Source organism: Phocoena phocoena, chromosome 1 (assembly GCF_963924675.1).
Source record: "Phocoena phocoena chromosome 1, mPhoPho1.1, whole genome shotgun sequence".
NCBI classification, from domain to species: Eukaryota; Metazoa; Chordata; class Mammalia; order Artiodactyla; family Phocoenidae; genus Phocoena; species Phocoena phocoena.
Window position 1 is genome coordinate 113,216,956 of NC_089219.1, and position 25,154 is coordinate 113,242,109.

Genomic DNA, 25,154 nt, shown 5'->3' on the forward strand with positions numbered 1-25,154 from the left:
CCGATCCCGCGGAAACTCAGCTTCGGTACCACCGGAAGTCAGCCAACGTCAGTGACTGACGTGCGCGCCCCCGAGTCGCGGTGCGCGGAGTCAGGGCATCAAGGAGCATGCGCCAACCACAGGTGCCATCTTATTTTAGGGCAGAAAGAAGCCAAAGGGCTAGTATGTCCGTTGTTGGCAAAAAAATTTAAAGGCAATACCTCGCTTTCTCTGTCCATGGAGCTATCCTACACAAAACAAAACTGGGGGTTAAGGTTCAGTGGTTTAAGTTGACAATTAATCCTTCTCGCCTCTAGACACTTGGAATTCAGGACCAAGGAAATGGAGAATTCATAAAATTCCAGAAAGAGGAATCACTAGGTTACAAATAGTGCAGTTTCCTGAATAAAGCTAAGGCAGTCTTGGACTCAATCCATAGTAATTATTCATATCTGTATAATACTCTGCTTACAAAATGCTTTCACCTACGTTATCAAAGGTGATTCTTTTTTTTAATCTTCACAATAAATCCTATGGGACAATGGTATTATTATACCTTCCAATTTACACAGGACAAATTTTTGGCTAAGCTGGGTAAGTGATTTCACAAAGATACACAGCTATCAGAAGGAATCAGGTATCCTGACTCTAGCTTCTAATGCATTAATCCAGTGTCCAGGAAGGTGCCTGGGGAATAGTCGATGTCCAATAAATTCAATACATATGTTTTGAATGAATGAGTAACTCCTGGAACTGTTCTTTCCTCTCTTCTACAAGGACAGAACGTCAAAGCTGAAAAAATACATTCAACTCTCTCACTTTACAGGTGAACCATCAACAAATATTTATGCATTTAAATAATTTATTTGACGTGATTCTGTCTGTAAACAGAATCCGACAGGATGAAAGTATCCACAGCCAAAAATGATGAACTTGATGTAATCATGGAGATAACCGCCAGTAGTCTGACTCTTACGTAAATCATTCTAACTCTTCCAAATGTCAAGGAAATCTCTAGAAGCTTGGAGTTTCACTTGTGTCCTGCTTTTGAAACTACAGAATACACAGATCTGTTGGTTTGCTCGCTGGCGCTCTCTCTCTCTCTCTCTCTCTCTCTCTCTCTCTCTCTCACTCACTTCCCTAAGCAGTTCTAAGCACTTGAAGCTTTTGGAAGAGAAATATCCAACACTGATTAACTTTAGCACTCTTTTTTAGTCTTTTTTAAAAACAGCTTCAATTTACACATTACAGAATCGATCCGTTTTACTTATACAATTAAATTATTTTCAGTAAATTTTCAGAGTTGTGAAACCAACACCAGGTTTGGTCTTTAATCAGAACTTCTGAAGTTTAAGAAAGTTTCCATAATAACCTTTAGTGGTCTCAGAAACGCATAACAATAAAGGCAACTAATACTGAAATGCAGGCAATATAGAATTTTATTTTTCCAAAACCCTGCCAGAACATTCTGCTGCTATATTAAGCCAAGGGAACCGGAATCACAAGATCTAGGGAATCTCATACGGTAAAGTACCTACTCTTGTCCTTAGGCCTCGGGGTTTTCGCCTTACAGACCCACAGCCCATCAGTAGGCGGGGTCTCATTCTCTGGAAATCTTGGCGATGGGAGAGGTGCCCGCCCAGAGATCTTCCGGAAAAGGGCGGGGCTTCCCTTCCGGAACTTTTCGGACAGAGGCGGAGTCTTCTGCCGAGGGCCGTTCGGAGGAAGGCGGGGCCTACCTCGCATCAGGACCAGTCTGGCTGCACCTGCTTCCTTAGCTCAGAGCATCCCTGGAGCATCTTAAGAGGCGACCGCAGCTGGCAACCAGAGACCAGACCGTCGCAGGAGGCGTCCGCCAGATACCTTCCCCTTCTCCTGACCTAGCGCTCTGCAGCGGCGGCCTCCGTACTGACCGGAGGTCCCAGAGTTGTCTGACCATTGCAAAAGCATTTATAGCAATAGCCTCTGATTACGACATGGCTGAGATCACCAATATCCGACCTAGCTTTGGTAAGTAGAATCTGGCAAACTAAGCCTGGGGTAGGTGAAACCGTTGCAAAGCCAAGGGAGCCCAGCAGCGGGGCAGAGCGTGAAGCCCAGACCAGGGCCTTCAAGTGCCAGCCCCTCTAGAATCAGGCCTGTGGTGGCGGGTAGAATCGGGCCTACTGTGGTGGGTAGCAGGCAGTGTACGGCACCCGAACTTAAGCTATGGGCTGCACGGGCTGAGAAGGCCAGAGCCACACCGAGGGTGGGGAGGTCCAGGATGCTAAAACCTTGTATGGTGCGCTGTCAGCACTGCTGGAGGTGAGAAGCAGAGAGCTTGAGGAGGATGTGAACCCCACCTTCTGGGGGAGGAGAGGTGAGGTAGCCCGAGCCCTCCCCCTTGGGGCACGCAGGGCGGTGCCCCTTCCTCCCCCTCCCACTCCTCAGGCCTGCGGGGGAGGGAGGTGGCAAGGGAGATGGGGCATCAAGATGGCAGCTTGGGGACTGTGGGCTGTGTGGCTGGCAGCCAGGGGAGGCAGCGGCCTCTGGGGAAAGAGGGGTGCGGGGGTGGGGAGCAAAAAGGAAGCCACTCCTTAAGCCGGTCAGCTGGATGCTGGGGCTAGGAGGAAATGTGAACCCTGCAATTTCTATTCTGCATCGTAATGATGGGATCCGTCCGTAGCTACCAAATGGCGCTTGGCGCTGCTGGGCTGGGGGATGACGTGATGTCTATTTCTGGGCCTCCTGGCAGCGCCTAGGCTCTTCTTCCCAGGCCTTTGTTCCCTGTTTCCCTAGGCTGGCTTTTCAAAAAGGGGGACTCACCCGCGCTGGTGCTGGCGGGGGCCCGATCCAGGCCGGAGGGGGAGGGGCGAAAAAGGCAGAGCCCGGGGAGGCCGCTTTGTGTACCAGAGAAAGCATTACGTCATCTCGGAGCTGCTGGTCCCCGACCCAACCCTACGGGCTCCAAGATCAGTTACACTCCCTGGAACAGAGTGGGGTAGAAAATAGGAAAGCAGATGGGAAAGAAAAGCTCGAGAAGCGAGTTTTTCCTCTGGGGGATTCCTCCAAAATGTGCTAGGGTAGCAAACTTCCTGTGCTATGCTTTGCTGGCCCCAAAATAAAAAAGAATTGCCTTGTTTCTCCCTCAGTTCTATCCCAGTTTGTATGGGAGAAGTCAGTGAGAGTTGCTATCAGCCTAGGGTTCCTCCTTTTCCCTTAAGAGATTCTATCCCTCAGACAATCCAGAAGGTTTGAGCATCCAGACTCCAGTGTTTAGGGTGGGGCCACAATCCAACTAGGAAATGGCTTTTCTCACTCCCGAGTAAAAGGTTTATGGAAATGAACAGAACCCAGTGTGCTCTATCCCCTCAATGCCAGGAAGAAGACATCAGATCAGAGAAAGCATACAGACGACAGATCACACCCATTTACTACTTGTTTGCACTGATTCCCTAAGGCTAAATCTTGATTATATTTCTTTCTTCCACTTCACCTTCTGCATTTTTATTCTTTGAGTCCTAAATTTCCAAAATAGATGTCCCTTTTGTCATCACATGAGCACCTCATGATTTTTCTTCTTGCTCTTTCTTTTTCTTCTTATGCCTTCTTTCCAACATATTCTTTTCTTTTAATTGCAGTTCCAGAGTCCTTGGAAAGTTAGATGCTGTAGAGGAAATGTTAGTGGAAAAAGAAATTATCAGGCCCTTACATACTACATTTTATTTAATCCTTACAAATATCCTCAAGTGTATTCATTATTATATATATTTGCTAGATGAGGAAACTGAGGCTAAGGGAGATAAAATAACTTGGCCAAAGTAAAACAAACTAGTTAGGGTAGTGCTAGGATTTAAACCAATTTCCAGTTGATGCCAAAGTTCATTCTCATTTTACTGTGTCACGCTGGCCTACTTGACAGGGAAAAGCTATTTTAGCAAAGGAAGTGTCAATAAGCAGGGCTGGTCAGAGACTGAGAGAATTGGACAACGCCCAGATGTGTCTTGCAGATCTTTAAATCCATACAGAGGATCCCCTCTACAGAGAACTGCCACTTCTGACTTTTTCACATCTCACAGAGCACTTCATTTCAAACTCCCTAGCCCTTGAGAGATTCACCAAGCCAACACTCAATTATCCATGACCTTGGAGGACAAAAGGAGCAAGCAGCATGGGTCACTGCAATTTACTACTACTTGAAAACACTCACTTCAGCTTTTAGTTCCAACTTCCTTTTCCCACCAAGCTTTTGACTAAAGCTAGACAATATCTCTGATTTTTCTAGTTCACCGTCTTGGGGGTGGGGGGAGAGAGGCAGGGGTTAACAAATACTAAAATGAAGAAGACAGTAGGACAAAAGTGGGAAACAAGGTGGAGGAGATCGCCTAGGTAATTCACAAGTGGATTCATCCATTTCTCTTTTTTTTCTTCTCTATCCTCCTGAAAGATGAAAATCCTTCTTCTTCTCTTTTACCTGCTCCACCTCTATTTTCTAGCAATAAAAGTTGAGGGACTGTAAGCAACAGTGGGGATCTCTCAAGATCACAGAGTAAATCTATGGTAGAGCCAAAAGGATCACTCAGATGTCTCCCATCCCAGGCCTTTAGACTCCCTTTCAAATCATTCTCAAAAATATACTTGTCTTGGTAGTTCCCTGCTTTTCTCTTCTCATAGAGACAATCAATATTCAGTTTTACTAATCGGTAGCAAGCAATTTTCAGGAAGTCCCTCATGGGTGAATGGAGAGCCACTTTTTCAAATTGTGCCTATTCCGATTGACAACTGAACCCAATCAATTGTTCAAGCAAATATTTACTGAGCTCCTGTTAGATGCAAGAGACTCAGGGATTCAAAAATGAACAGGGTGTTGTTTCTGCCCACTCTCAAGGTGCTTACAGCTAAGGCTGCTCCCATTTTGTGAAACCTCTCCCTAACAGCTTTTATTTCACTTGATACTCTGAAAATAAATGCTGTTATTATTCAGTATGGCCATGGACACAGTCACCTTGGTTTACTTTGTTAAATGGCTTTACTCCTAATCTACATTAATATTTCAAAATGTAACCACTTCTTTTCTTACCTGGTCCCAACTTTCATAGAACCTTGGAATGTCTGAGGTAGAAAGAATTTCAGAGACGTTTATTCCAATCCTCATTAAAGAAATCTTTTTTAGAATATGCCTGGGCTTCCCTGGTGGCGCAGTGGTTGAGAGTCCGCCTGCCGATGCAGGAGACACGGGTTCGTGCCCCGGTCCGGGAAGATCCCACATGCCGCGGAGCGGCTGGGCCCGTGAGCCATGGCCGCTGAACCTGCGCGTCCAGAGCCTGTGCTCCGCAACGGGAGAGGCCACAACAGTGAGAGGCCCGTGTACCGCAAAAAAAAAAAAAAAAAAGAATATGCCTGACTAAGGTGATCCAATCTCTGAAAGTTTTCAAATGGAGATTCACTGCCTCCTGAAGCCATCTGGGCCACTGAGAGGCAGTTCTAACAATAATTTGATTCTTTTCATTGAGTCAGAATCTGTCTTCCTGTAGCCTGTACGTGCTCATGTTAGACCTGCCCTCCAAAGTAAAATCACATCAGACCTTCTTCCAGCAAAATGCCTTAAATAATTGAAGATCGTTATTATTCCCAGACCCCTCAGCTCCAGTTCCTTCAATTTCTCCTCACTTGATATGGTTTCCAGGCCCTCTACTATCCTGCTTATCCATAATGTAGAGACATTCTGGTGTCAGATAGACCAGGGTTTAAATCCCATCACTACCATTTGCTACTATGTGGCCTAGTGTAGATCTGAGTCCCCAGCTTCCTCAGTTGTAAAGTGGGGATATTAATGGTACCTATTCAATGAGTTATTTGTTTCGGAGAGAAAAATCTCTAACATGATGCCTGGCAGGGATATCACAAAGGTACACAAAAAATACCAATTTTTATTCTTGTCAGTACTAGATAGAATACTCCATATGTGTCGTGACCAGTGCAGATGAAATTATACTACCCCTCCTGTGATCTGGACATTGCACTGATAATATAACTTAGAATCAGCCTAATTATACTCCAAGCTTTTTGTCATCTAAACTAAGTTATTTTTACTCACATTCATCAAGTAAGGTCTCCCATTGCCTATCGATAGGTTTTGAAGGGCAAATAGAATTTTACATTTATCCCTGTTATGTGTAATAATATTGACCTCATCCTGTTTTTCCAATCTGTGGAAGCTGTTTTTTATTTTTTATTGAGGTATAGTTGATTTACAATATTGTGTTAGTTTCTGATGTACAGAATAGTGATTTGATTATATATTTTCTATATAAAAGAATGTTCTTTTTCATATTCTTTTCTATTATGGTTTCTTACAGGATATTGAATATAGTTTCCTGTGCTATATAGTAGAATCTTGTTGTTTATCTCTTTTACATAGAGTAGTTTGTATCTGCTAATCCCAAACTCCTAAAGTGGAAGCTGTTTTGAATTGACTAATTCATTTGAACACTTACTATGTGCCACATGGTTCTAGGACCTGGGAATACAGCAGTGAACAAAACAGTCACTATTCTTGTTACACTTACCTAGTGAGGGAAGACAGACAAATATATGTCAGGGGTAATAAGTGCTATGAAGAAAAATAAAGCAGGGTAAACGGGATATCATCTTACTTGGAGCAGTCAGGAAATGCTTCTCTGATAAGATGAAGTTTGGAACAGAGGCCTTCAGTGAGTGAGGCCATGAGCCAGGCATATACATGGTGGAAGGATGTTCTAGGAAGAATCTGGAATATGCTAGAATCACATTTATTTCCTTATTTCCCTTGCCCTACCCAAGACTTACCCTAATGAGTAGTATGGATAACTATAGGCCTTATCTAGATCTTTAAGGCCTAAACCCAATTTGGCTTCAGTGAACTTAAGGGGGAGGAAATCCCCAAACCTAATTATCTAAGTCAGGGGCCCGATTTGTGCAAGAAAAGACAAGACTAGAGGAGGGGAAGGAAAAAAATCTGTTTCTGTTTGTTATTTGTTTACTTAACAAATATATATTAAGTACCTGTTAGGTGTTTTTAGTGCTGAGGATACAGAAATGAGCTAAACAGACAAAATCCTTGTCCTTATGAAACTTACATTCTAGTGAAGACAGACAATAAATAGTAAAATTATATGTGTGTGTGTATATATATTCTTATGTATATGTGTGTGCCTGTGTATGTTTGTGTGTGTGTGTGTGTGTGTGTGTGTATGTGTGAGAGAGAGAGAGAGAGAGAGAAGCATGACAAGACATGTAGAGAAAATTAAGCAGGGCCAGGAAGTGTGGGTCTCAGGGGTGGAAAAGTTTACACTTTTAAATAGGGTGGTCAGGGAAAACCTTACTAAGAAGATGACAAGGTCTGACATTTTCCACAGTCCCTATTTCTCCCTATTTAAAATACTTGTATTTCATACTAAAAGATTTTATTATTTTATCTTAAAACACAAGTCTTTTAATTTAATTGTTTTATTTATTTTATTTCATTATTTTATCTTAAAATACAAGTATTTTAAATACCTGGGAGCTGAAATTTGGAACATATTTCAAGTACTTAGACGCAGAGTTCTTCTACTTCTTACCACCCACCTACTTTTTTTTTTTTTTTTTTTTTTTTTTTACCACCCACCTACTTTTATCACCCTTGGGCACCCTATCAAAACCATCCAAAATCAGCCCCACATCCCTCTACCCTACCTGTCAGTCAGTCAGTCCACACAAGCCCACTGTTGCAAACCCTGTGCTGGATGCTGTGGACTATCCTCCTGAAACCAGACACAGTTCATACCCTTGTGTAACAGTTGAGGTGAATGGGTTCTCCTGTAAAAACGTGACCTATAACACCTCAGCCGACCTATAGGGCGGCTTTATGTGAAACACAAATCAATATGAGCAAACCATAAGTGCTGAGGGAAGGCCAAGAAAAGAACAGGCAGTCAGGTGGGGCACTTCAGGGGAGGCTTTCCAGAGAAGATAAGTATTTCATCCACGTTTGGTGGAAAGGAAGAGCCATGGATTGGTTGGAGAGGCTGGGTGAGGGAATCTCCAAGAGAGGGGAGAAGTTCGTAAGCCCAGATGAGCAAGTTTTGCTTTGGAGGCTAGGTTACAGATTAGCTTGGCTCCAGCCAGAAGCACTAAGCAGGGGTGCTCTGGGCAGGGGTTGAGGTCCACCTGCCTTGACACGTCTCTGGTCTCCACCTTCAGATGTGTCGCCAGTGGTCGCTGGCCTCATTGGGGCCTCTGTGCTGGTGGTGTGTGTCTCGGTGACCGTCTTTGTCTGGACATGCTGCCACCAGCAGGCAGAGAAGAAGCACAAGAACCCACCATACAAGTTTATTCATATGCTCAAAGGCATCAGCATATACCCAGAGACCCTCAGCAACAAGAAGAAAATCATTAAAGTGCGGAGAGACAAAGATGGCCCTGCGAGGGAAGGTGGACGCGGGAACATGTTGGTGGACGCAGCAGAGGCTGGCCTGCTGGGCCAAGACAAGGGTCCTAGCTCTGGATCTTGTATAGACCAATTACCCATCAAAGTGGACTATGGGGAAGAACTGAGGAGCCCCATTGCGAGCCTGACCCCCGGGGAGAGCAAAACCACTTCTCCATCCTCTCCAGAAGAGGATGTCATGCTAGGATCCCTCACCTTCTCAGTGGACTATAACTTCCCAAAAAAAGCCCTGGTGGTGACAATCCAGGAGGCTCACGGGCTGCCAGTGATGGATGACCAAACCCAGGGCTCTGACCCCTACATCAAAATGACCATCCTTCCCGACAAGCGGCATCGGGTGAAGACCAGAGTGCTGCGGAAGACCCTGGACCCTGTGTTTGACGAGACCTTCACCTTCTATGGCATCCCATACAGCCAGCTTCAGGACCTGGTACTGCACTTCCTCGTCCTCAGCTTTGACCGCTTCTCCCGGGATGACGTCATTGGGGAGGTCATGGTGCCGTTGGCTGGAGTAGACCCCAGCACAGGCAAGGTACAGCTGACCAGGGACATCATCAAAAGGAACATCCAGGTGAGGAGGAAGAGTGTGTTGGGGAGGGATGGTAGGTTGGGGGAGAGAAGGGGACAAGTGGGAGGGGAGGGATGAGATGGATGGCAAAGAGGGGCTATAGAGAGGAAGCTCTTGGCTGTCAAGGATAAGCAGTGGTCAAAGTAAGACAGAGAACCTGGCAGGTTAGGTCTCCTCCAAGAAGCAACTTCACGAGGAGAGAAGGGCAGGTAGCTTCTGAAATTTCACTTAGCGGTTGGCATCCTGATGCTGCCTCCAGCTTGCTTGGAGCAGGCTGGCTCACCAGTCACAGACCCATCACTTCAGGGATAAGGGGGCTAATTTCTAATCCAAAATGTGTGATCTTCCTCTAGTGAACTTATTTCTCACAGCTGAGAAACTGTGAAATCAGTAATTTTCCCTTCAGCTTCCCTTTCCCAACCCAAATATAGAGAGGTAAGTAGTATCATCTGTATGACTTTTAACCATTTTATAAATGAAACTTAACTGCTCCACCCTTTGGGCCCCTTACCCAGGCCCAAACCTTTGCCACAGATACTTCTCTCCCCGTTCCTCCTCTCCTTGTTTGCATTAGAAGGGGGATGAGAGCCCTCCATCCTGCCTCCTCTCTACTGGGCCAGCATTGGCTCTTGAGTTATTTCAGGGATGCAAGAACTGTAACCCCCAGCCCCACTAGTTCATTTCCTCCTCAGTCTGGGAGGCAGTGTAGCTCTGCGGTTCAGCACGAGGGCTCTTGATTCAGACTGCCTGGCTTCACCTTCCAGCTCACCACTTTGCAACTGTGTGATGTGGATGAGTTACTTAACTCTTCTAAGCTTCTATTTCCCCATCTGTAAAATGGAGCTGATAATATTGCCTTCCTTATGGGTTATGAGGATCCAATAAGATAATATACCTGGCATACCATTGCCCTTATGGAGCTTTTACTTCAGTGGAGGAGAAATACAAAAAAATCTTGGCAATTATCACACAGTGAGTATGGTAGGTGCTATGAAAGAAGTTGTTGAAATTTTACACTGAGAGTTTCATTCCTTTTTCAGGATTTACCATAAGGAGTTAATAGCAAGGACTTTGAAGTCAAACCTGAGTTTGAATCTAAATTCTAACCGTTAAGTGACCTTGAGCAAGCTGCTTAAATTCTCTAAGTCTCAGTTTCTTACAGGAATTAAGATGATGAATTTACATAATCCCTAGCCCATAGTAAACCTTCAATAAATGGGAACCATGATTATTATTACTATTATTATTTCTATTATTAATAAAGTTTGATCCCTGGGAGAGATATATGATTTGTAGGTATTTATATTTTGTTTTGACAAAGTGAAGGAGGAAGACAAGGGAGGCCTGGATCAGTGGAGAAGAGGGTAGAAGGTTCAGAAAGGATATCAGGGCCACTAAAATCAACTGCACTTTTCCCAGAAAGAGCTCTGCCTGTAGATGCCTTACTGATCTCTTACTGCCTTCTTCAGCTGCCATCCCACGCCAGACTCAGTGGGGAGGCAGGAGGCTCAGGACTGGAAGGAGGCTTCCAGGCCAGCAGGGCTGAGTGTGCAGTGAGCTCCCAGAAACAAGGTTTGGCCACTGCTGAAGGGCACTGTGCAGTGCCAGGCTGGGGAGGGGAGGGGAGGCAGGAAGTGGCTCCCTCTGAACGTGTGTTCTTACCCCCTCTGCTGTGTAGGCGCCTGTCCCACTGCAGCCAGCCCAGCCATGCCATTGCCCAGAGAACCACTGCTGCCACATGGTCCACTCAGCTCTACCTCACAGGGGCCGGAGGAGTCCAAACATTTCAAAGACCATTAGAGGCATTTGGTCAGGGCATAAACACTGGTCTGTTGCCAGGATACAATGAGACATCCCCGAGTCCAAGACAGCAAGAGTTCTTATATCCTCTGAGGTTGGACTCAGAAGGCCTGGACAGAAGCTGCAGTAGTGACCTGTCTCATCTCCCTGCATCCCTTCCCCTCTCCTTCCATTTCTTTTCCTCCAGATTCTGCCAACCCGCTCCCCTGATTCCTGACTCCCCTTTACAGCAGCTCCGGTGCTCTACTTCCTGCCTTCATCTAGCTCTCCTTGCAGGGTGGTTCTTTCCCAGCACAGCCTTCGCTGGAGCACCAGCCTGGTAAATCCACCAACTAGCTGGACTCCTTCAGACAGCTCATGCAGTCGCAGCCCACGGCTGACTGTGGAGGATGGCTCTGTACCAAGCTGCAGCTGGGAAGACACCGGCAAGGAAAGGGACTGATTTGGGCTGGGAACAAAACAGCCTCAAATCCAGGACACTGGGCAGGGAGCACAGACAATGGCATTTGCTAAACTGCCAGGGGCTCTTGGGGAGAGCCAAGCTTCTTTCCACTTTATTAACACCCTTCAGGAGGGATAAGCCGGGGCTGGGATCCTGAGCAACACCCTGAGCCAATCCTGAGCCAATGCCCTGGAAGAGGCTCCAGACAGGACACCCAGAGCCCCTGCAGCACCACCCCAGAGCCTTGCAGCCTCCCAGGTGTCCTAAGCCTGTTTTCCCCAACCAGTGCCAGTGGGCAGAGCTGTGTTCCATCCTGGGTCGTGGCTGTCATCTCTCTAGTCACTCGTCCCCCTGATTCCCTAGCAGTACAGCCTCCAAATGTCCACCCTAAACCCTCCCTACTGTAGCCAAGAACCTGCCCTTTCTGGATCTCCCCATATGGCTCATCAGTTAGAGCTGCTTTGGACTATTCCACACTGTCTGTAAAGAGCTCTTTCTGGTCTGGGTAAGGTACCCCCTTACAATAATGGAGCCAAATGTTCCTGGGCGGAGACTGGTGAGAACTGCATTTCTCTAGACAACCACCCAACCCTAACTGCATTTCCTGACCTTTAGCAGAAAATTCAGCTCTTGTCCTTTCCGTTATTACAGTCCACTGCAGTCCAGTTGAAGAAGCCCTGGACTGGTCATGATTTCTGATTCTGTCCATTTCACTGACTAATTCTGGGCAAGCAGTTACCTACTCGGCCTCAGTCTCCCTCTAGGCTGGATCACGAAGGCTAATGGATTGACTCTGTGAGAGTACTCAGCTCTTAGGAATATACAGAAAGATATAAGAAGCATTAAAAATTAACACTCAATTATTAATGAAAAAAGTTCACAGTATAAACTCTACAATGCCCAAAACTCTCTGAGTTGGACTTTGGAACTGGATTTTTTTTTTAGTGGCAGCTTTTTTTTTTTCCTAGTATTTTATTCAGATAGAAATAAAAGTGAATTTACATTCCCATAATACATCCCCCACAAGGAGAAGGGAGGTGGTTCAGCGAGGGCTGGGGTTAAAGAAGAGACAGTGGGAAAGAAGTGATTTACAAGGTGGATAATAGAGAGTTGTTAGACTCCTAATTTCTTCAGGTCACTGTTTCCCAAACCATTTCCTGTCTTTCTACCACCAGATTGGTGTTCATGACCTGGGACAATGGTCATGGGAATGATAGGATTCTTAGAATCTCAGATTTACAAGAGACCTTGGAGTTCATCCAGTCTAGTCAAAAGGGACTGAAAGGAAAGAAAGAAAAAGGAATGTCAGTTATCCAGGAACAATAAAGAAAATTGCTTTGTAAAATAAGTAAATAAATAAAACCACACACACAAAAAAGAAAGATGCTATATTTGTGTATTGGGGAGAAGACAAGGAGGGATGTGATTGAATGTTGAGGGTTTTGTTTCTTTTGTTTTCTCATGACTGTGATTTATGTGGAGGTAGCCCTGAGAACTTCTAGCCCCAATGAAGGTTTATTGAGGACGCATGAGTCCTCCTCTTTGCAAAGATGCTGTGGCTAGAAAATCACTGTGGGCGGGGCCCTGCTAATTATAAGAAATAGACTTATCCCTCGCCTAAGTATTTCCTTCAGCTGAACGTCTTCTTTAGGACCACTGCTCTTGTTCCTCTTTTCCACGGAGTGAGAAAGGATCCCGCTCTCTGAGAGCAAAGCCTCCCAGCTCTGTCAGGCATGGATAAAACCCTTTCTCCCCCTTGTCCTTCTGCTTGCCTGCCCCCCAACAGGGTCTTTACCTCACTAGGCCAAGGGGCTGGGAAACAGAGTTCGCTCCCAGCCCTTGACAAAGAGCCCTTGACAAAGAGTCATTGACAATGCCGCTTGGAATGGCAATTGGGTGGAAAGAGAAGGGGAGGGGGGAGGGGGAGACTTGAAACTCCAGGCCTTCAATGCAGAATGGAATGGCATTCAGGTGGTGTTGTGGCTGCAGACTTGGGCATCACAAAGGGGCAGCTGAATGGGGATGGGCGTTCTGCCCATGTAAAATGGCCAAAGATGAAGGGAGGGGGGGATCAGATGGAGAACAGTTGTCTGAGGAGTGATTTTAGGGGAGGAAATTATTGTGAAGGTAACCGGAAGTTGTCCACCTTCCCAACGAACTAAGGAAGGGGCACGGGATTTAAATTAGGATGATTTTGCTACAGTGGATGATTTAGGAAACAGTTTTTTTTTTTTTTTGAAACAGAGTTTTAAATAAATAACCAGAAAACCTAAGTATAATCTTATACTCAATGTTATTTTTACAAATAAATCTCTTTTTTTTAAACTTTCTTTTTTTTTTTAATATTTATGTAGTTTAGCTGCACAGGGTCTTAGCTGGGGCACGCAGGATCTTTTAGGTACAGCATGCAGGCTCTTAGTTGTGGCATGTATGTGGGGTGTAGTCCCCCTGCATTGGGAGCACAGAGTCGTACCCACTGGACCACCAGGGAAGTCCCCAAGATTGCATATTTAACATTTAGATACCAATATTCAAGGATGGTCCCAGAGATAGATATCAAAACTGGTTAACATTTCATTATTCATGGAAATGGAGGGGAGCAGTGGCCCAAATAATCCAGAAGTTCTTTCTATATCAGCACTATGTACTGGATGCTATGATGGTGGAGATGTTCTATATCTGCACTGTCCAGTATGGTAGCCACTGGCCACATGTGGATACTGAGCACTTGAAATATGGCCAGCGTGATTGAGAAACTAAAATTTTAATTTTATTTCATTTTAATGAATTAAAGTTTAAATAGACACATGTAGCTAGCGCCTACTGTATTGGGCAGGCCAGTTGTGAATGTTTTAGAAGGCATTTAATTTTCTTTTTCGTGAGGGATTACTTTCCCGATGCCATTTGGACGTGGCTGATAGTAAAAATGAGTTTACCTTCTCTGACTGCATTCTGACTCGTCAAAAGGAAGCAGCCCAGAAGTATACTGGCTGGCAAGGGCAACCAGCCTGTGATTTTACACTGGCTGAGGGTACTTCCCGTGGATATAGTCAAGAGCCGGCTATATGTTAGGGGTAAGGAAAAGATGTGGGGCTTCAATCTAGCAGAGAATACCATGGACATCTTTTTTAAAGTCTATTTTCTTTTGTACTTCAATTTCAAAAGCTAATGGCTAAGTTTAACATTCAGTCACATTTAGTACCCTACGAGAGACATTTCCACATGCTCCTGGTATGAAATATAGCCTCAAGAACTTTTTTAAGCCAAATGGAAATATTATCACAGTTCATTCCTCGAGGTGACTTAAGACTTATAATCAGAGCATCAACTATTAGGGTTTTCCACTTGTTTTTCACTGATGAGCTAATTAAATTATTTACTGCTGTTGTTCTTTACTGCACCAGACACACCTGAGCAGGCAGTGCACTAGCCCATGAGCTTCTGGAGGGTAGGGGTCTTCTTTGTGCATCATTTCAGCCCTAGCTGCTAGCAGAGTGCCCGGCACTTAGTGAGTGCACAGCAAGTCATTTTGGTGGGTATGTGGCGTATGTAAGGCTGGTGGTCAGTTTGGTCTATTTTTGTTCAATCTAAGAATTCCCCAAGTAGGTGACATTCCTTTGGGGCTATGAAGAATACAAGGAATAGGAGTTGATAGTGGAGGAATGATTTGGTCTCGAAATTTTTTTTTTTTGTCTCAAATTTAATTTATTATGTCCTAAAGTCCTCCTATCCCACCTCCTTTTGTTTTCTTTATCCCAGCCTCATCCCTACTTCCTAAGCTAGAAACACAAGAAATAGCCCTCCATCTCTTCCCTCTCCCCTATATTTTCATCCAGTTAGCTGCCCCAACCCAGAAAATCCTGACAATTCTTCCTGAGACATATCCTACCCCAGGTCCATCTCCTCTGCCACAGCCCTGGTTCCAGGCGTCATCATTTCTTCCCTAGCCTGTTGCAGCAGCCTCTTAACTGAGCTTTCTGACTTTGGTCTTTCTCTACTTTAGTTCCTTCTCTAGCTTTCGCTCATATTATTATTAATATACTAACAACAACAATAACTGTCGCACCTATGCCTACAGACCTCCTCTTGCCTGGGTGCTGCGGCTGGCTCTGCTGTTTGGTTAGCTCACCCCCACTGCCCTTCACCTTCACCTGAGCCACCTCTCTGGGTTCCTGGCCCGTCCCTCCTGCCAGCACCCCAACATCAGGCACAGTCTCTCCTCTCAGCATTCTCTGAACACAGCCTACCCTTTCAGCACCCAAAGACTTTGTACTGGCCATTCTGCCGCCCTGCCCCACGGGATCTTCTCTCTGCCCGTTGCCTGTGTCTCTTACTCACCCACCATCAACTCAGCCCAGACGTCAGCTGGCAAAGCCTCCACCTGAATCCCTCAACAGCACTGAGGAGTTTTTTTTTTGGCTGCGCCACGTGACCTGTAGGATGTTAGTTCCATGACCAGGGATTGAACCCAGGCCCTCAGCAGTGAGAGTGCAGACCTACCCACTGGACCGCCAGGGAATTTCCAGGCTTCTCACTTTTCTGACAAGTAAACATCTCTGTCTCTTCTAGTGCGTGATAAGCTCCTTGGGAGCAAGAACTGAGTCCTATCAGTTCTGAATCCCCAGCACCTGGCATGTAATTAGTATCCAAATGTTTTTTTTAATATATATATAAATTTATTTGTTTTTGGCTGTGTTGGGTCTTCATAGCTGCGCGTGGGCTCTCTCTAGTTGCAGCGAGGGGGGGTACTCTTCATTGCAGTGCGCAGGCTTCTCATTGCGGTGGCTTCTCTTGTGGCGGAGCACAGGCTCTAGGCGTGTGAGCTTCAATAGTTGTGGCACGTGGGCTCAGTAGTTATGGCTCACGGGCTATAGAGCACAGGCTCAGTAGTTGTGACACACGGGCTTAATTGCTCCGTGGCATGTGGGATCTTCCCGGACCAGGGATCGAACCCATATCCCCTGCATTGGCGGGCAGATTCTTAACCACTGTGCCACCAGGGAAGTCCTCCAAATATTATTTAAAATGTTCTTGGAGGACTGGAGGTTTTTCTTTTTTCAAGCTCAAAATAGAGCCTAGCATAAAATTTCAAAGTGGGGAAACAAAGTTATAGGCATCCGAGGTGGCTGGAGAAGACACTCTGAAGGTCATACACTGGGGCAGGCGGAGCAGGTGTGGATATTCACCTTGCGAAATGGAGGCACAGGCTTCAGAAAGTTCAGGGACTTGCCCAGGGCCAGCTTGTGAGTAATTGGCCAAGTTACTCAAACTTAAGTTTCCTGTCTCCCACTATACAGTCTTCAAAACTTTTTTTATGGCAAGAACCGAATGAGGGACTTCCATGGACGTGCAGTGGTTAAGAATCCGCCTGCCAATGCAGGGGACATGGGTTCTATCCCTGGTCCGGGAAGATCCCACATGCCATGGAGCAACAAAGCCCGTGCGCCACAACTACTGAGCCTGCGCTCTAGAGCCCACGTGCCACAACTACTGAGCCCGTGTGCCACAACTACTGAAGCCTGCGCGCCTAGAGCCCGTGCTCTGCCACAAGAGAAGCCACCGCAATGAGAAGCCCGCGCACCGTAATGAAGAGTAGCCCCCGCTCGCTGCAACTAGAGAAAGCCCATGCACAGCAGCGAAGACCCAACACAGCAAAAAATTAAAATAAATAAATAAATTTGTTAGGGGTAAGGAAAAGATGTGGGGCTTCAATCTAGCAGAGAATACCATGAACATCTTTTTTAAAGTCTATTTTCTTTTGCACTTCAATTTCAAAAGCTAATGGCTAAGTTTAAAGTTCAGTCACATTCAGTACCCTACGAGAGACATTTCCATATGCTCCTGGTATGAAAAAAAATTTTTTTTTAAAAAGAACTGAATGAGAGAATAGGAGAGAATGCACATCTCTGGTACACACTGTGTGCCAGGCACTGTGGTGTTTTACAAATTCTAAATTATCGAATCCTCTTACTAATCCTGGGAAGTTGGGACTATTTTTATCGCCATTTTACAGATGAGGAAGTGGAAGCAGCTTGTCCCGGGTCAGACAGATGAGAAGTAGAGTCAGGATTTGAATCCAGGCCTGTCTGGCTTCAGAGTCTGCGCTCCTAAATACTAGGCTATGCTGTCTCTCCCTGCAAATGATTTTATTTAGTATCAGGATTATGACGAGAACATTTCCTTTTTCCTCCGCATGCTTTCTGTGCTGTGGCCTGCTCCCTCTGCCGGGATTCTCACCTGCTCTTTCTTCTCCCCAGAAGTGCATTAGCAGAGGGGAACTCCAGGTGTCTCTGTCATATCAGCCTGTGGCACAAAGAATGACAGTGGTGGTCCTCAAAGCCAGACACTTGCCGAAGATGGATATCACCGGTCTCTCAGGTAGCAGCTATTTACTTCAACCTATTTCTTTTTTCTCTTTTTTTTTACCTTTGTTTTAATTGGAGTATATTTGCTTTACAATGTTGTGTTAGTTTCTACTACACAGCAAAGTGAATCAGCTATACGTATACATGTATCCCCTCTTTTTTTGGATTTCCTTCCCATTTAGGTCACCACAGAGCACTGAGTAGAGTTCCCTGTGCTATACAGCAGGCCCCCATTAACTATCTACTTTATACATAGTATCAATAGTGTATATATGTCAATCCCAGTCTCCCAATTCATCCCCCTCCCTTCCCCTCTTGGTATCCATACATCTGTTCTCTATGTCTTTGTCTCTATTTCTGCTTTGCAAATAAGACCTAGATGTGTCTATACCAATTTTTTCAGATTCCACATATATGCGTTAATATACAATATTTGTTTTTCTCTTTCTGACCCACCCCACTCTGCATGACAGTCTCTAGGTCCATCCACGTCTCTACAGATGACCCAATTTCATTCCTTTTTATGGCTAACATTCCATTGTATATACGTACCACATCCTCTTCATCCATTCCTCTGTTGATGGACATTTAGGCTGTTTCCATGTCCTGGCTATTGTAAATAGTGCTGCAATGAACAGTGGGGTGCATGTGTCCCTTTGAATTATGGTTCTCTCAGGGTATATGCCCAGTAGTGGGACCGCTGGGTCACATGGTAGTTCTATTTTTAGTTTTCCAAGGAACCTCCATACTGTTCTCCATAGTGGCTGCATCAATTCACATTCCTACCAACAGTGCAAGAGGGTTCGCTTTTCTCCACACCCTTTCCAGCGTTTATTGTTTGTAGATTTTGTGATGATGGCCATTCTGACCGGTGTGAGGTAATATCTCATTGTAGTTTTGATTTGCATTTCTCTGATAATTTGTGATGTTGAGCATTTTTTCATGTGTTTGTACTTCAACCTATTTCTATCTGTCCGCGCCCCACCCACCACTGCCCCTTGCCTGTGACGCAGACACCCCCTCTCCACCTTTCAGGACCCCTGGCACCTCTCATTGTCCACCCATTCTTCTCTCTGTCTACATTCTCTTCCTGATGAATGTAGCTGGGAAGGTGCTTTGGTTAAGCAAATGGGGTCTCTACATTTGGCGAGGTATCCTCAGTGCTATGCATGCATGCTGGGTGCTGTGCCCTCGCTCCAGGTGAGACTCGGCAACAAGCCTGCAGGCTTTGTTAGTCCCTGTGCCCTTTAAAATGCTTCCTGATGTCGTGGGGTTTCTTTGGCCCTGACTCGCGGTGGCTGTTCTGTTCCATGCCTGCCTGGTTTCCTTGGCCCCTTGTCCAGGTGGGCAGACGTGTACACAGTCAGTGTACACTTAGTGTGCAGTCACTAAAGACCACACGGGGTGGGGGATGGGACACCAAGGAGATGAACAGCAGAAGCCCCTCCTCCCCAACCGGAAGCCACCATTGTATAGGAGAGGACTGTGTCATAGGCCTGTCTCCCTTTTTCTGATCTCTTTGGGGGCCCCAGATCCTTATGTCAAGGTGAACGTCTACTACGGCAGAAAGCGCATTGCCAAGAAGAAAACCCATGTGAAGAAGTGCACTTTGAACCCAGTCTTCAACGAGTCTTTCATCTACGACATCCCCACTGACCTCCTGCCCGACATCAGCATCGAGTTCCTTGTCATCGACTTCGATCGCACCACCAAGAACGAGGTGGTAGGGAGGCTGATCCTGGGGGCGCACAGTGTCACAGTCAGCGGTGCTGAACACTGGAGAGAGGTCTGCGAGAGCCCCCGCAAGCCCGTGGCCAAGTGGCACAGTCTGAGCGAGTACTAATCCTCTTCTCCTTGCCTCTAACCCCAGGGCCGGGCTGGGCAGGGACATGGTGGGGAGAGAGATAAACAGAGAGAAGCGGACTCAAAACCTCATTTTAGCTGTAGAAGAAAATTTCTTACAAAACAAACCCCACAAAGAACACCCCACATGACCACAGCTGCAGATCAGTTCTTAGCGATGATGATTTTTCTCCTTTGCAAGGCACTAGGAAATCCCTTTTTGTTCTTTTTTTATGGGGGAAAAAAAGAGAGGGAAAGACCTCTACAAGTCTATATATAAAAATGTAACCTTATACTTGCATGTCTAATACAAACTGAAGAAATTAGCCTAACTGCCAACATCAAGGTACAGATTTTAATCCATGAAAATTGTGTTTTGTGCCAAATTGTATTTGCTGACTACCTGAAATCGGTCTCTTTTTACTGGGCTTCTCTAGTTATTTTCACTCCCCACCTCTGTGGAAGAATCTTTTGCTCTTGTAAAACCTCATGTTTTTATCGTCCCCATCTTTTCTCCCTGTTACCGCTTACATTTCTGCTCTTTGACTGAGCGCAAGGTCCAGAGGTCTGTAGTAAGCCAAGAAACAAACGTGGAACGGATAAGGCAGGGTTTGCAGGAGAAAGAGTACTTGCGAAATGAGGTATGTTTGTTATTAGCTCTCCTGCTATGAATGGGTAAAAGGCAGTCCTTGATTAATTTGTGATCAAGTACACGAAGACATCAGACTTTTAGGTAGAATTTGGGTTTACAAAACTAGATGACTTGTCTAAAAAGAGCTTTGGCGACTTCAAATTCAGCTACAGGATAGTACCAATGAATACATCCAGCTGATCCCAAATGTAGGTATGAAGACAAGGAAAGGAAAATGAGATGACTGCCATCTCCCTTTGTAACTGTGTCTGGAAGGACAGCCATTCGTTGGTTGATGGTTTAGAAATCATCAGCGTTTTGAAGGATTAAACTGGCCTTTGTTTTTCCAGAAATGCTGAAAACTGAGAAGCTTTAAAGTCTTCTCAAGTAGCTTAGATGAGGTTTTGCTTTATAAGGAAAAGGGACTTCAGAAATTATTCTTTCTCTTAAAATTTTTCAATCATGGCTCTTAAAAATAACTAAATGAGTACCTGTGACTAAATTAGTAATAAAGATAACTTGGACTTTTTCAGAACATCCTTTCCCTGAAAACAAAGTGCTTAGTTCTTAGGACTTCTGAATCTCAAGATATTATGAAGGTATGCGTAACCACAGAGTTCAATCCTCCAGTGGACAATAGAGGTTGAGAGAGATTCAGCATCTTGCTGGGATTAGAAGTCACATCTTATTCCTAGACCAGCCGTGTCTCTTAGAGTTGAGACTTTTCAGATGGCAGAGACTTCACTGACAATAAGTAAGCCTGGATAGGCAGTAGATATTTTTGCCAGCCTGAAAAGGAACTCAAATAAGCAGCAGCTTGAACCAAGGCCTGAAAGATTAGCCAAGATTGAAATTCCACATTCATACAAGAACATCACTATCTGACTTGCTTCTGAGAAGGGAGTTGAAGGGCTGAGTCTCTGTGGAGAGTGGTGATGTTGCCTTTGACATTCCCTTAACTCTGTGGATTTAAAACCAATCTGTTCCCCGCCCACCCCCCATTCTTTTTTTTTTTTTTTTTTAACCTGGATTCTTGACAATGCAGAGCAGCAGTTCTGAGCAGGCACAAAGCCCACTCTCTGTTCTTGTCCCTGTCATCCCACATCCCCCATAATCTGACTCACGATCTCATCATCAGTTGGGTTCACACCACCAGTCTCTATCCAACACTCCATGAAATGTAAATACTGTATCATATGTAGAAGAAAATAATTTTTGTTTTCTAAAAATGCATTTTGAGATAGTTTCATGTAAATCTGACAGGAGCACTCTGAAGCCCCATTAGGAAAAATTTTAAATGGTTCCTCTTCATCGCCTTAATGTCTAAAGATCAGAAATCGCTGAGCAACCCGCTTTTGTTTCCTTCCCAGAAACAATGCAAAGCAACAGGTGGAGATAGTCTGGCCTTTGCCCTGCTGTGTGTGCCTCTGTAGCTCCTCCTGACATAAGTCTGGGAAAGCAGCCTCACCCAACTCCTCTCTTCCCCACCTCCTTGTAGCTTTATTCCTTGCATTCTTTGGGTCTACTGAGCAGTGGGTGGTGAGGTGGCAGGGAAGGAACCAGTAGTTCTGTAGCCTAGGAGCTGCCTCGGTGTCTTTCTCAGAAAAATGGCAAAGAGGCGGACAGTACAGGGTTCCTCCCTCCTACCTCAGGCCTGATCCATCGTGCCCTTGACTTTGCTGTCCCAAAGTTTCTTAGCTGGCTTTGGCTTTCACATTTGTTCCTCCCAGAGCTAACGGATAAGGGTGGAGGAGGAATGCCTACTCCTAAGAGTCAGTTAAAAGACAAGAGAGTCACATTCTAGCTTTTGCACAAGGCACTCACGGTCAGGAATAGGTTAGGGAATGGTCACTTCTGATTTTCCAAGAGTCAGTCCTTCTCTGCTGATATCTTGATTCCTTTGGGAAGACAAGAGTTTTTCTTAATAACAAAAGTCCCTTTTATGAGTTAGTCCTTCCTTCAGTTCTTCTCAGTGGAGCACAGCCAAGATGTACATGTTTATGAGCGGTGCTCTGGATGTGAAAACAGATAGAACTGGCTCATGGGACAGGGGCGGCTTGCTCAGGAGAGGGAATAATGCAAGTCCTTTTTCTTGGAAGGCTTTTATTATGGCCACGATAGTGACATTGCCCTCACCATGCTCCTTCTCTGATGTGGTCGTCTTTCTTTACCTTGTGTCTTCTCTTGTAAAAATGAAACTCAAAAATAAAATAAACGTGTCAAATTAAAAAAAAAAAAAAACAAAAAAACGAAAAAGCTAACATGAATTGTGTGAAACTGCATAATGCTGTAACGCTAACCTACAATATGTAACGCTATCTTGTATGTTGAATTTGTTAATGCACCACACAAGTGCAGAATAAAGACTGATTCACATTAAATAGGCCCAGTGACATCAGCATGATTTTCTTGGAAGCTGGATGACTATGAATGATGTGAAGATTCAGACTCCAATAGGATATACTAGGGCATGTTCTCCAAAGCGTGGCCTTAGACCACCTGATTCAGAATCATCTGGGACACTTGTTAAAACATGCAGATTCCAGGCTCCAGACTGACAGTCCTTTTTCTAGTCCTTCTGTTTTCCTCTTAAAATGTAATATTTAAGATCATAACCACCAGAGAGAGAGAGGATGGCTTTTAGTGCTGAGAATTAGTCTGCCCCTTTTCATTGGAAATATTTCCAAGAGCAATGCTGAGACTGGCTGATTCTGTTCTCTTATTTATTCATTAGTCAGGAAATATTTTTTAATCGAGTCTCTATCATATGCCAGGTACTGGGGATACAAGACATTGATGAGCAAGAGTCCTGCATTTGAGGATCTTAGAAGAAAACAAGCATTAATCAATTAATCACACTTATAACCATTTAATCACAAACTGAGAAATGCCCTGAAAGAAAAGGAACGCTGTGTGTACACGCAAGTAGTAGAGAGAAAGGAAGCAAGAGAAAAGGTTTAAAACTTTTTAAAGTTTCAGTTAAGGAGCTATAAAACATTTTTAAACTGCAAAACTAACATCCTAAGCATATGATAAGAACACTACAAAAAAAAAAAATCAAGATTCCAAAACCTTAACAACCATTTTGTCTTCTAGTCTTAGTTCCTGTACATTTATTCCCCTGATACATTACTCAGGATCATTGTAGAAAACACATAAAATAAAGTACAATTCATAGGAACTGGAAAAAGTCCACCTACAGGCAAACAGTATTAATTTGGGCATATCTCCTTCCAATCTCTTTGAACTACTGTATGATTCCAATCATAGTATGTGTATAATTTTGCATATTACTTTTTTCTAACATGATAATATAATAACAATGATGGTAAGAGTATCTTGGCACTCAAGATGTTTTTGGCTATAATTAACAGGAAACCCAATTCAAATTGGCTTAAACATTAAGAATATGGATCGGTTCACCTAACTGGAAGTCCAGAGGCAGGTTGGGCTTCAGAGTTGACTCAGCAAAAGGTCACTAATACTATGAGGGGCCCAGGTTCTTTCTGTGGGCCATTCTGACATTCAACGCTAGCTTAACCATTATATTTATAGAAGCACCCCCCTGGGGCGGAGGGGAAAGGACCTCTCCTAGAAAGATAAGGTCAATCATTCCCAGAAGCCTCTAGCTATTCTTTCCTCTTATCTTGCTGGTCCAAAATGTGTCACATGGTCATTTCTGAGCCAATCACAGGCAAGGAGGATGGGATTATCTTTAGGCCATTTAGGACTGTCCTGGAACTGAGTATGGGAGATGGGTGGATTCTTGAGTAAAACATTTCCTTTGGAAGAAAGAATTGATGCAGGGTGGGCAATGAATGAAGAACATCACATAGTCGGTTTTTTTTTTTTTTTGGCCACCCCATGCAGCTTGTGGGATCTTAGATCCCTGACCAGGGATTGAACCTGGGCCCTCAGCAGTGAAAGTGTGGAGTCCTAACCACTGGACCACCAGGGAATTCCCACATAGTTTTCTATAGTACCTTTCACTCCAAGGTATTTTCTCCTGTGATCTGGTAACAAACTCTCTGAGAAGAGTTGCCAACCTACCAAGTGCCTCACCTACCAATTTCATCCATCCCCCATACCTTGTGGTTTGAAACGACAAACAGCCTAGTGCTTGAAGTGTTCTTTAAATAATTCAAGAACAACATAAGTTTTAGCCATAAGGCATTAATTTTTCAGAAAACTGAGAACAATTTATTCTCATTCAGTATAACTTTTACAAGATAGTAAGCTGTTGAGTATCTCAATTGCCTAATACCATGTTAGGCCAAATACACCTTCTGAGCACCTCTAATAAATGCTCAAAACTCTGCTTGGCGTTCAAGAACAAACTCGTAGAGGAGGTCTTAAAGCTCAGCAGGCCCAGGAATAGATGTGCTAACAGAAAAATCGATAAGAGCCTGGGAATTCATTAGCTGCTCTCGTGTTCAAGTCTGGGGAGCTGGTAATTCACCTCAAACATCATGGTAAACCTCAATCTAATTGAAAAGCTCTGACAAGCTGTAAGGAGGGACTCATTTTCTTTTTAATAGTAATAGCAAAAATAGCTAACACGATTGAATGCTTATCAATGCTGGGCACTATTTTAAGGAATTTATAAATTTAAAACTCAATCCTTCCAACAACCCTGCTGGATATGTGCTATTATTATCCCCATTTAACAGATGACAAAACTGAAGTCCAAGGAGTGGGACTTCCCTGGTGGTGTAGTGGTTAAGAAACCACCTGCCAACACGGAGGACACGGGTTTGAGCCCTGGTCCGGGAAGATCCCACATGCCGTGGAGCAACTAAGCCCGTGCACCACAACTACTGAGCACCGTGTGCCACAGCTACAGAAGCCTGCGCGCCTACAGCCCGTGCTCCGCAACAAGAGAAGCCACTGCAATGAGAAGCCTGCGCGCTGCAACGAACAATAGCCCCTGCTTGCCGCAACTAGAGAAAGCCCACGTGTAGCAACAAAGATCCAACATGGCCAAAAATAAATAAATAAATAAATAAATTTATTAAAAAAAAAAAAAAAAGTCCAAGGAGTTTAAACAACTTGTTCCAAGTTCCACCACTTATAAGCAA

At 44.6% G+C, this 25,154-nt stretch overlaps 1 protein-coding gene across 1 annotated transcript; it reads left to right on the forward strand.

Annotated features, from left to right (window-relative positions):
- The first annotated feature begins 1,771 nt into the window (after positions 1-1,771).
- On the forward strand, positions 1,772-22,462 carry SYT11 (synaptotagmin 11). The gene is made up of 4 exons (XM_065883259.1): positions 1,772-1,989; positions 8,182-8,999; positions 17,496-17,619; positions 19,136-22,462. Exons 1-4 carry the CDS (start codon positions 1,956-1,958, stop codon positions 19,444-19,446), a joined length of 1,287 nt encoding a protein of 428 aa, XP_065739331.1. The 5' UTR covers positions 1,772-1,955; the 3' UTR covers positions 19,447-22,462.
- The last annotated feature ends 2,692 nt before the right edge of the window (positions 22,463-25,154 follow it).